Source organism: Ornithorhynchus anatinus, chromosome 6 (assembly GCF_004115215.2).
Source record: "Ornithorhynchus anatinus isolate Pmale09 chromosome 6, mOrnAna1.pri.v4, whole genome shotgun sequence".
Lineage (NCBI taxonomy): Eukaryota > Metazoa > Chordata > Mammalia > Monotremata > Ornithorhynchidae > Ornithorhynchus > Ornithorhynchus anatinus.
This window is the reverse complement of record NC_041733.1, coordinates 20178716-20191202: the sequence shown is the minus strand read 5'-3', so window position 1 is coordinate 20191202 and position 12487 is coordinate 20178716. Positions and strand designations below refer to the sequence as shown.

General features: G+C 48.3%; 1 protein-coding gene across 6 annotated transcripts in view; it reads left to right on the top strand.

Moving 5' to 3' along the window:
- Positions 1-12487, top strand: part of ATP2B3 (ATPase plasma membrane Ca2+ transporting 3) — a 131822-nt gene that overhangs the window by 57368 nt on the left and 61967 nt on the right. For 4 of the 6 annotated variants that reach the window (XM_016227863.2, XM_016227866.2, XM_016227865.3 and 1 more), the window contains exons 6-10: positions 1042-1083; positions 6333-6497; positions 8584-8798; positions 9841-10083; positions 11288-11529. In XM_016227863.2, coding sequence (XP_016083349.1) covers positions 1042-1083; positions 6333-6497; positions 8584-8798; positions 9841-10083; positions 11288-11529 — 907 coding nt within the window. The remainder of the gene's footprint in view (positions 1-1041; positions 1084-6332; positions 6498-8583; positions 8799-9840; positions 10084-11287; positions 11530-12487) is intronic. The other 2 variants (XM_016227864.2, XM_029067185.2) reach the window with 1 other exon arrangement.

Below are 12487 nucleotides of genomic sequence, written 5' to 3'. Positions count from 1 at the left end.
AGGGCTCCTGGCTCATAATTCTACTTTACATATTATTTTTCATAAATTTGCATAGTAGATTCGAGAGGCCCTGGCTTCAAGGACATAAATTATAGTAAAGTGAATTAATTAGGCTGATGTACTGCAGCTGTATTAGACCCTAATGGTAAGGACATTATTACGCACATGAAATGCATAAAAGGTTTTGGAACTCATCCCCAGTGGGGAGTGAGGGGAAATGGCTGAATTGAGCTGCTCAGCAGCCCTTGTAGAGAGGCTGGAGGTCTGGAGGTCCTCTGGCCTGCCCCGTGAGGGAGAATTCCTGTCCAGGATCGGCTGCTGTGGGATTCTGCCCCTACCCCAGACCTTCCCTGGACCCAGGTATAATGCTCATTAGCAACAACGGATGTGAATTTCCCTTCGCGCTCACTTGTTAAGTCCTGCATCCTCTGAATTCAGAAAGCAGGCCATTCATTACAGCATCATTAGCCTGGAAGGATCTTGAGAGATTTGGGAGGATCTAGTGGATCCCCCCGTCTGCAGGTTAAAACTGCCCCTAAATCGACCAGAGATCAACTGAGCATGCATCTCTCCTGAAACGGCCAGAGAAGTAGATTCCACCCCCTTTCTCTGGACTCCAAGATCCCATTCTTGTTTCTATCCATCTTCACAAGCAGGAAAACTGTACTTTCTAGCGGACATCCCTTGTGATGCAGCCTAAGACCTTCTCTCCACTTCTGTTCTCAGCTGCCCAACTGGATTTCCCCGAGACATTTCACTTCCTGCCCCCAAATGGGGCAGCCCTGGTGTCAGCGCCATTTTGGTATGGATCCTCCTTACCCAAGAACACAAAGATTGTCTCCACGGCAGTTTCTTTGCCTTCCTCTTCACGCTTCCTCCACCCCCACCATCTCCTATCCTCTGTGTCGGTGTCCATCACTGTGGGGACCGTTTTGTGTATTACGCAGCTCTACTCTCCATCGAGTGTGTGAGTGTGTGTATGGGAGAGTGCTGTCTTGTCTGTTTTCAAGTGTTGTGTTTGTCATTCCTCTTTCATTGTAGGAAAGCAGCAGGATGGGGCTGTGGAGAATAATCAGAACAAAGGTAAAGTGCGACACAGAGCGTAACTTTTCCAAGGTCATTTACATCTTCTCAGCTTTGGAATGCCTTGGGGAAACTGGGTAGTCCTAGAAACTCATGGGTAACCAGGGGCCTGTGACTGGGCTGGTATTCTCTGAACGCGTTTCTCATCTTTCTCCGTTGCCCCCAAATAATCCTGTCCTGGTACTAAGAGGTAAGTGGGTGTTACTCTGAACAGCTCCAGGTGGCTCCTTGTTTCCACGTTTGGAGGAGGAAATAAAAAAGCAGGGATTTGGCTAATGGTGGCATGAATAGGAAAGAGTCTTCCCAGTGTACTTGGGTAGAAACAAGCAAAAGGTACTTTAACGCTCCAAAATGAGGGTTATTTTAGCAAAGCCTAAAACTTAGAAATTAGGAGAGGAAAATGTCCTAAAAATGAATCTGTTCCATACTCAGCAGAGAATCGCACTTGAATTGCCTTAACAGTCAAGCAAAACGGCTGCAGCCAGGAGGTATCCAGTCACTCTATAGTCTTCTGGATTATAAAATAAGAAAATAGCAGACAGTAAGAAATTGTGAAAATCTCCTCATGGCCCATCTATTTGGTAAATATAAACCTCTAAATTCAATCCTTAAAACAATTTTAGACTATAGTTTTTGGCAAAAGAACAAACCTATAAAACCTCACCTCACAGTCTAGTTTTTTTTCGATCCTTGTCTTTGACTTTTAGGATTCTCAGAACTCCTACATGCCAAATCCTGTCATCTGTCTGTCGTTGAGGGAAGGTTTGGATTGCAACTAAGAGATAACTAACTACATTTCTGACAGCAGTCAAGTCTGCATGAGGCAGACCTATTTTTTGAAGAGAATTTTTGATTAAAAAAAAATGTGGGGTGGGGCCTGTATCAGGGCATAGATAATATAAAGCTTTCTTGAAAATTGGGTTTGAGAAACAGCATGGGCCCCAGAGCCAGAGGACCTGGATTCCAATTCCCGTCCTGCCACTTACTTGCTGTGTGACTTTGGCTAAGCCACTTAACCTCTCTGAACCTCACTTTCCTCATCTGTAAAATGGGAATTAAATAGCTGCTTTCTCTCCTAGACTGTGAGCCCAATGTGGGACAGAGACTATATCCAACCTGGTTCACTTGTATCTACCCCAGGGCTTAGGCCAATGTTTGACATATAGTTAGTGCTTAACTAATACCATAATAATAATAATGATGATAAATGATAATAACAATAATAATAAAGCCCTTTAGAACACCAGATGGTTTGTTCCACCCCAGTGACTGATGGGAAGCCTGACATCATCCTGCCCGAGTGGCTAGCAGAGGGCATTTCAGGTGTCCCCCCCTGCTCCTCGCTCCACGGCTCAGGGAACTCAGAACCCTCTCAGATTCCAAATAGGCTGGGAGCAAAGGTAGTGGAGGAGGTCGCAGACGCACCCTCGCCACCCCACCATCAGGCACCAGCTGTCAATCAGGGACCTCACAGTCCAGTTCAGAAGTGAGCAGAGGGAAGCAGTAGTATAACAGAGAGCCACAACTTCCCCTATTGAGACACTGGTTCACAAGACAGATACCCTTTATAGCACAGTGAAGATAAAGAAAGGAAAGATCCCATTGAGTTCTTTCGGACGCCCTTTGTTTGGTCCATGTGGATCTGACCGAATGATCACTGACAAACTACTGATCTAAGCCAACCTCCAGCTCGATTATATTAGGTTAGTCACCATGTGATATGAGGTTAGTCACCATATGACTTCACAAGAGTTTATTCTTTCAGAGGGGGATAATACAGGTGAGGCTGAGTGGAATCAGTGCAGAGCTGATGAGTGCACTTTGCCTTAGAAAAATTGGCAGACAGTGTGAATTTTTCACTGTCAGAGTCCCATGGAGGTAACCCAAAGAAACAGCTCCTTTTTAAGTCATCAGAACCTCTCAACAGGGGGCAGTGAGCTTGACAAGGAAACGGCCCCTGTGTGCCCACGGCACCAACTGACTGGTTTGCCATTGCCTCTGATGAGGTCGCCTGTTCCACAGAGAGCGTATACCTCCCTGTAGGGCCGCGTAAAGTGGGGCCATCTTGGCCAAAGTCATAAGAAGTGGATTGGGATATGAGGAAGAATAGAATGAGGTGAAAGGGCAGATCCTTTCCTTGAGAGCGCGATTCTTTTTAGCCGTGAATGCATAAATACGGAGGGTCTGAGGAAGACAGGCCCAGCCTGAATGCACAGAACATGCACAGAACACACCGTCAGTAGATCTGGGTGGCCTGAAGGAGCCCAGGTGCTGCCAACATGCCATATGTTGCTGACGTCCTCTCTGAGGAAAGCTGTGAGGTTTCCCAAGGTGCGGTGATGCACACTGCCACGTGACTCAGATGACTTCCGCTGAGGCCATGGAATCCCTCCTGAGGCTGGGGACGCGGGGGACGCGGGCTCTCTGCTGAGACTCACCTGCTGCCTCTCAGAGCACCTTCTGGCCCGGGTTGGTAAATTTGCTGGCCACCTGGGCTCTTCCAGGTGGAAATGGCCACCTTCGGTCCCCTTGACCAAGCCCAAGTTCCCAAAGTGAAGGTGTGGACCAGGAAAAGGAACAAAAGGCATACCCCGGGGGTTCTCAGGTACCCTCTCTTTAACCCCTCATCCCCTTCTTGCACAACCCCAGTGCTCACCGGACTTTTACCCCACAGCACACAGCTCTGGGCTGCTCTCACTCTTACTGTCATGCTGTAGGGGAGCTGAATTCCTACCTGTGTCCTGATGTCCCAGGGCAGCTGGGGTGGGAGAGGAGATTAGAGTCGGAATCCTCCGGGAGAAACGGAGGGCAGAATCTGCCCCAGCCCATGTGCCAATGGACTTGGCCAGGCAGGAGAATGTTGCTACTGAAGTTTCTGCCCTCAAGGGGAGAGTACTGGGAAAGTTTGTGCCTGAAAGGCTCTAATGACCCTGATAAATGGCAAGCAGCCAAGGAACTGTTCTGGTTGGAGATGCTGGATGGAAATGAAAGACCTATTTTCAATAGCCTTTACTCACCCTACTGGCCCTCAGCTGGCTTCTCTAGGAGGCGGTTAGGACCTTGCTACTTATTTGAGACTAGGCATCAACCACAAGCAGCGGGAGCTTAGCTTGAAGGGTTAAATTGGAAAGACCAAACCATAGAAAGAGGCAGTGCTGTCAAGCCTCTGGGAATCTGCAATCCTGGAGGCTGCAGTCCTGATCCAGAGCTTGTAAGATAATAATAATAATAATTATGTTTTTTGTTGAGCGCTCACTCTATGCCGAGCACTGTACTTAGCGTTGGGATAGATACAAGATAATCAGGACCCACATGAGGCTCACAGTCTAAGTAGGTAGGAAAGTAGATATTGAATCACCATTTTGCAGGGAACTGAGGCATAGAGAAGTGAAGTAACCTTGCCTAAAGTCATACAACAGATACATGGGAGAACTGGGATTAGAACCCAGGTCCTCTGACTCCCAGGTCTATGCTCTTTCCAACAGGCCAAATTGCTTCTCAATATGGTAAGATGGTCCCTCTGGCCCAGTTTAAAAAAATAAATATGATTAGAAAAAGAAAAGAATTAGAAGGAATGGAAACAGGGTCCAATGAAATTTGTGAGTTACAGTGCAAAGGTTGTCAGTCCCAGAGCTTCTCAACCACAGATCTGCCCTCCGCCAGTTGCAGCAGAACTGTGCTTCTGAGCATCTTAACTATTCCATAATATCATCAGGTACTGCAAGGAATGGAGATAAGATTCTATACAGTGAACAGTGATAAGCAGCCTAAGAATCATGTTCACTTTGGACCGGGACATTCAGGCTCCAGATCACAATGGAAAACTGGTAAAGACCTCTTAATGACCCATGGAGCAGCCAAAGTTTCAATTTGCCACAGATATTTGACTCCCAAAGCAACCTAAAGATGGCTCTTTGATTGCCCAGGGCTATAAGGAAGGGATCTTGTGTGTTTGGTGAATTCTTTATGGAATGAGTTGTTGGGTCTCAGCTTCCTGAGTGAGTGGGAAAGTACGTGCAAAACAGTCACCTCAATTGGCAATTTCTCGGTCAATTTGGAGCTGGAACAGAGGAGGCCAGAATCGAACAGGCCCAAAATCCCACCCATCTCAACCACTGACGTTCTTTTGAGTGAGACCCACTGCTGGGGAGATACAGGTGAGAGAAGCCAAGAAAGAGATGATCCATTTCAAACACGAAGTGGTCAGTGGTGAGTTCAGCACTTCAAGAGAACTTCCACTCTTTCTGACTTCCAGACATATCTGTTCTGTGACTATAAAGAATTCAGCTCTTCAGCTGGTTCCTAAGACCAACTGCACTGGTTGGCACTGAGGGCACAAGTTAAACTTCTGCTCCCATTAGGAAGCCCGGACAGTTCAGTACATGGGGAGGGATTTTCACGCTGGGTCTCGAGCAGAGACAGTACAAGTTAGCACACTTTCCTGGGCAGAGCCAAAGACAGGGGTTAAAATCATCCACCAAGGCAGAGGGGCTGCAAGAAGCCTGGGACATCCCTGGTAGAGGGGAAGGGGAGACATCTTGGGATCAGGTGCAGACCCTGAGCTCGATTAAGCTTCCCTTAAGATGGAGGCAGGCTCTGCCCTGGGCGGTTCATGGATCCTGTGGATCCTCAGTAACGCATTATGTCGTCATCTCAGCACCCCTTCCCTTCCTCTAGCCCTCTAGCCCCCACCCAAGGTAAGTATTACAGCCCCCATCGGGCAGATGGGAGAGCAGAGACCTAGGGATACCTGTTCTTCTGAAGATTAGATGACATCCCAAGGACACCGCCCAGATTGCCTGACTTCAGATATGGCATTCTTCATTCCAATTGTTTAATCTCTCCATGGAAATAAAAGTCTCGGATGGTAAAGAAAACAGGAAATGCTTGGCAATCAGGGACCAGAGCTAAGGCACCACCTCGGCCTGGGGTTTCTGAGCAGTGTCATTTTGTTAGTGTCATCACCTTGCACCTGGACATCAAGTTCTCAAAGGAATGTCCAGTTATGGGGTTGGGGAATCTGGAATTAGGGGTCTAGATCGACACTGAAAACTCACATAGTTACACAGGATTAAATTGATGAAAAGGGGGTGAATTTGAAAGCCCTGATGACATAAGAAAGGATTTAAATTTGAGTGTTTGCTATTGTGGGTTTCTCTTTTGGACTTTTTAACTGTTTGCAAGTACCCCACCCCTCCCTGGGTTGAGGGTTAAGTAGCAACCTGCTGTGTGGTTTCCCTTCTCTGCAGCGAAAAAGCAAGATGGGGCAGTAGCCATGGAGATGCAGCCCCTGAAGAGTGCAGAGGGAGGAGAGATGGAGGAGCGGGAGAAGAAGAAAGCCAGTGTGCCCAAAAAGGAGAAATCAGTGCTGCAAGGGAAACTCACTAAGCTGGCCGTGCAAATCGGGAAAGCAGGTAAAAGATGGCGGAACACTGGTTCAGAACTGACAGCCACCTGGCTGAGGTTTAATGAGGAATTTCAGGGACCGGTGAGGGGGCATGTTTTCCCCACGTTGATGAGATGTGAATAGCCCATTCCAAGTAACAGCAGCTCAATCGGTCAGTCGTATTTGCTGTGTGTAGTACAGAGAGCTATACTAACCGCTTGGAGAGTACAGTCAATCAGAGTTGATAGACACATACCCTGTCCACAGGGAGTTTACAGTCTAGAGGGGAGCTGGACTGGAAGGTCTCCTGGATGCCTGGCTCCTTAATGGGGGTGGTCAGCACCAGCCTCAGCCTCCTTTCTCCTGCCTCCCGGAAGACAGCCCGGAGTTAAATGTTCCCCAGAATTTCAACTCTGCTTCCTCTCAGTGAGGAGGCTCAGTGGGACTAGGGAGGTACTTGGAGATGTCGAGGGGAACAATAGAAACGCAGGACAGACAGACCCCACTTCGGCAGGCCCAGCCTCCAACCTGTCAGCAAGTGAGCACTAAACCTAACTGAAGTTTTTTGCTTCTTTTGAAATCATAAAATAAAATTAATTTTGTGGGCCACTGGACTAAGCAGTTAAGATTATAGCTATCCATCCATACCGGCTGTTATCTGTAGCACAACCTAACAGCACTCAACTGGGAACAATGTGAAACTACGGCAATATTGCCCCAGAAGCATATTAGACACTCTACTGCTTTATAAACAGTGGATGGGATGAGGTATTTGTTATCTGTGGTAGAGTTTTAGTGAGTCCTGGGGAGCCCCTCCCTTTCCGTTCTAATGTGCTGCCCTGCCCCTGACCTGCTCTGGTTTCTGCCTTAATTTGTCAGGGGTTCCCTGTTCCTGAGCTGTCCCTGGGCCAGGCAAGAGGCAATCTAAAGATAATTTGTGTGTAAAAATGTGAGCTCGAAAAATCAGCCCCTGAACCAATTGCCAGCCCTCCCCCATTTGGCCACTGGTTGCAAGAAGGTAATGGAGGGGCACTATGGCCAGGGAGGTGAGAGGGTAAATGAGCAATAGCCTCCGTCCATCTGGGGAGTCTGGCTCACTTGCCCTCTTCCTGTAGCATCCCAGATCTGCCTGTCTGCCCTCCCCACCTTGACCCAAGCTTCCTAAGACCCAGATGGAGCAGAACACGTCCCCTTCCAGTACTGGCTCACTTTGAGAGGCCGGGCTAGCTTGGCTCCTCTTCCTCCTAGTCTAGGGTCAACAGGAGGGGAGAGGAAGGTTAATCAGTCGTATTCTTCAAGCGCAGCACTTAGTACAGTCCAGCACCTTGCTTCACCAAGACATTATTGTTACAATTATTAGGTGGAAATAGTGGGCATGTTTTTTCAGGTTGTGGAAGGCAAATTCTCCCCGTTGAGAGGCTACAACGGTGCACTTGGGCGCTCTGGACCCAGACTTTAGGAAATAGCAGGCTAGTGACCGCTCGAGTCCTGACAGATACACTGTCAGATGAAAGCTTGTGCTCCATCAACCCTCCGTAAGCACCTGCTTCTGACAGGCTGGTGGTCCCTGCTGCCCCGGAAATCCAAGCGGGGGGCTGCCAGCAGCGAGCTCCCCTTTCCCATCCCATTTTCGTAAATGGTTTTGTAAGAGAGTCTGGTTTATTTGGGCCCTGAGCTGTGCAGCTGCCAGAATACACTGGAGTATTTCAGTGTGGGGAGGGACTTGAAGAAGGTTGAATTCCAGATCATGGTGGAACAAGGCCAGGGTGGAGTGAGGCAAACAAGTGGCTGAGCTGCTGACATTTGAATGTATCTTCGAGTTTCACTCCAGTTCTGCGTCTAACTGAAATGCAGCCAACTCCGGGGAGAAGCATGCCATCCGTTTCAGAGGTGGTCCCAACGTCAGAGAGGTTTGCATAAGAAATCCAAGCAAGATATCACCATAAGCAAAAGTGTAGCTGTCCGGTGTGTCAATAAGAAAGTACCACAAGTCGCTGGCAGCTTTTGCCTCAATCTCTTCCTTTATTTGTAATATCTCTCTTTCTTTTCCTTCTTTTGTTTTCCCTTCTCTGTCTCGTCCTCCCGGCACCCTCCTCGGCACTGGTGATGTCCAGGTTTGGTGATGTCTGCCATCACCGTAATCATCTTGGTCCTCTACTTTGTGATTGAGACCTTCGTGATCCAGGGCCGAGTCTGGCTGGCGGAATGCACCCCCGTCTACGTGCAGTACTTTGTGAAGTTCTTCATCATCGGGGTCACTGTCCTGGTCGTGGCCGTGCCCGAAGGCCTGCCCCTTGCTGTCACCATCTCCTTAGCTTACTCGGTCAAGGTAAGCACCAGGGCATTCTGCCCAGGCTGGACCCCTTAGGGCATCATCCCCATCCCTGGGGCTGACCCCGTATGGGACTGCCATGACACTGAGACACTCAGCCCCTCCCAGGAATAGGGGAGGGTCAGTCAATCGATGGTATTTACTGAGTACTTACTGTGTGCAGAGCACTGTACTAAGCACTTGGTAGAGTACGATACACGTTCCCTGCCCACAGTGAGCTTACAGTCTAGACGAAAGTACAGTACAATATAATCTGTAGATGCAATCCTTGCCCACAAGGATGTGGGATGACAAACATAAAAACAGATTACAGATAAAGGAAATAATAGAGAATAGGAATATTTGCCTAAGTACCGTGTGGCTGGGGTGAGAATCCAACGATGCCCTTCTTCATCGGCCTTGGAAGCCATCTGGTCAGATTCCCAGGCGACAGTCCTACAGACCTCCTTCATGGAAGTTGCTTGCCTGTGGCAAGTCATGGAGGGAAATGTAGCAAGTTACTAGAGATCCCCTTCTATAGAGAATGCAACCAAAATACCACAGTCAGAGAAACGGTCACACCAGCCACATGGAAGCACAAAGCTATCAAATGACATGAAAGTCATTTTTATCCTTTGGAGGTTGGTATGTGGGTGCTATAGTACCACAGAGTGCTCTGTACTACCCGATTTGGGGTCACAGTCCCTTCCCATTGTCTCCATTTTCATCCCCTCAGTCAGTTCATGGTATTTATCAAGTGCTTACTGTGTGCAGAGTACTAAGGTCTTGAGAGAGTACAAAAGGTAGACACGATCTCTGCCCTCAGGGAGCGTACCATCTAGGCAGGGAGATAGACATTAAAATAAATTGCAGGTAGGGGAAGGAGTGGAGCCTGAAGATATTTACCTAAGTATTGTGGGAGTCCTGGATTGAGTTCCAAAATGCACCGTGGATAAGGACCCAAGTATGTTGGAGACTCAGAAGGGAGGGAGAATAGTGTAGGGAGATGAGAAACTGTTCCACGCCAGATGCTTCCAACAGATTTCGTTCTCTTTTTCAGAAAATGATGAAGGATAATAACTTGGTTCGGCACCTGGACGCCTGTGAGACCATGGGCAACGCCACTGCCATCTGCTCTGACAAAACGGGCACTCTCACCACCAATCGCATGACGGTAGTCCAGTCCTACGTGGGGGACACACACTACAGAGAGATCCCTGACCCTGCAAGTCTGACCCCAAAAACCTTGGACCTTCTTGTCCATGCCATCTCCATCAACAGTGCCTACACCACCAAGATACTAGTGAGTATGGGAATGGCAGACACGGTCTGAAGGCGCAGGCATATGGGTTCTTTCATTTTGCAGTAGGAAGGAACTGATGTCCAGCAGCCTCGTAGTGCTAAGCCGTGTTGGTAAGAGGGAGCTTTGAAGTCTTAAAGGCACGAGGCATGTTCACATGTACAAAGACAGGTTTTCTGAGCACACGAAAAAAGTCTTTGTGGTTATTTTTTCCACTTTTAAGAAATACGATCTTCTTTCCTTTGGGTAGGTAAAAAGGATCATGGGAGGCAGGGAAGAGAGAGAATGGGATGACAGAAATAGGCAGAGTGCAATACCAAGGTGGCAAATGGAATTTTCGATCTATGTCCCCGCATGTCACATGAGAGGTGAGTGGGATGTAATGGGAAGAGCTAAGGACTGGGAATCAAGAGACACAGGTCTTAGTCCTGGGTCTGCTACTGGCCTGCAGTGTGACCTTGGGCAAGTCACTTGACCTCTCTGTGGCTCAGTTTCCTCCTCTGCAAGATAGGGACAGTCATTCAGAGAAGCAGTGTGGCTCAGTGGAAAGAGCACGGGCTGGGGACTCAGAGGTCATGGTTTCAAATCCCTGCTCCATCGCTTGTCAGCTGCGTGACTTTGGGCAAGTCACTTAACCTCTCTGTGCCTCGGTTCCCTCAACTGTAAAATGGGGATGAAAACTTGAGCCCCACGTGGAACAACCTGATGACCTTGTATCCTCCCCAGCCCTTAGAACAGTGCTTTGCACATAGTAAGTGCTTAAGAAATGCCATCATCATTATTATTATGCCTGCCTTTTCCTACCGTTCAGGGATGGCGTGAGAACCAAAATGAGATAAGTAATGTAAAAGGTCTTTGGAAAATAAAAGTGCCATTCACGAAAGGGAAGAAAGCCAATAGAAATCCAAACTCACAGATGTAGAAATAGGTCAGGTTCCAGAGGAAAGCAAATAGCCCTGCAGAGCCTGATGAGCTGCAATGTCTCGATTGGTTTCGCATTTTAGGTTGATACTAAACTGGCCACCAAAAATTCCCCTGCCAGTTGATGGGCTAGGGGATTTGGTCTGTGACTCACTAATTGCTTACTCCAATCCCTTTCAGCGGTGCTCAAAGGACTCCAGTCCGCTCACCCTTCTAGAAACAATGTGGGGGTCATGGCAGGGAACAGGCTACAGGAAGCTAAGTCATTCTTTTCTCCTGCCACCAGCCTCCAGAGAAGGAAGGAGCCCTTCCACGCCAAGTAGGCAATAAAACTGAGTGCGCCTTGCTTGGGTTTGTCCTGGACCTGAAGCGGGACTTCCAGCCGGTGCGAGACCAGATCCCAGAGGAGAAGCTTTACAAGGTGTACACCTTCAACTCCGTCCGGAAGTCCATGAGCACGGTCACCTGCATGCCCGACGGAGGCTTCCGGTTATTCAGCAAAGGAGCATCTGAAATCCTTCTCAAAAAGTGAGTCCAGGAGGGTTTCGTTCTGCTCCCCTCACACAGCCGTACACTTTACCGGTCCTTCCCTAATCCACCATTGGCAAAGAAACCCTTCCTGCTCGGAAAACTCTAGCACTTACTAGCTTAGTCCCTTCATCACCAGCCTTCTCAGCCTCATCACTGCAGCAGTTAGGGTTACAGGGAAAGCTAGAGATGAGGTCTTTGTGCCAATAGGATGCTGGGGCTACAGGCTCTCCAAAGAAGGGATGTTTCTAGACTTTGTGGATCTTAAGAAACAGCAACTACAGAGATGGGGAAATTCAGGCAGGGAGAAAAGCATAAGGGAGTAGGCGAATGATACAATTTGTCAGACATCTTGTGAACCAGCAGGGCTGGAAATAAATGCTTCATTGCCTTTGAAAGGTTTTTGGACCTAAAAACTGGATGGGCACCGCACTTAATCTTTGCTACTTCTTTTCTGGCACTCGGTGAGATGAGAATATAGCAAGACCGAGGCCGGGATGATTTTGCATCGTAGTATTTATCGAACGCTTACTGTTTGCAGAGCACCGTCCTCTTCATCTTCCCAACCAAACCTTGTCCTCCTCAGCATTTCAGAACGGTGCAAAAGAGTTGGTAGATATGTCCCTCGCTCTCAAAGAGTCCGCAATCTAGAGGGGAAGGCAGACATTAAAATAAGTTAGATAGGTACGTAAGTGCTCTGGGGCCGAGGGAAGGGTGAATATCCAAGTGCTTTAAGGATACGGATCCAAATGCACAGGCAATACAGAAGGGATAGGGAGTAGGGGAAATGAAGGTTTAGTCGGGAAGGCCTCTTGGAGGAGAATCAATTTTAATAAGGCTGGGGAGAGTGGTGGTCTGTCGTATATGACGGGGGAGGGAGGATGTGGGCAAGGGATCGGTGGGAAATAGATTAAATTGAGGTACAGTGAGTAGGTTGGCTGGCACTGGAGGAACAAAG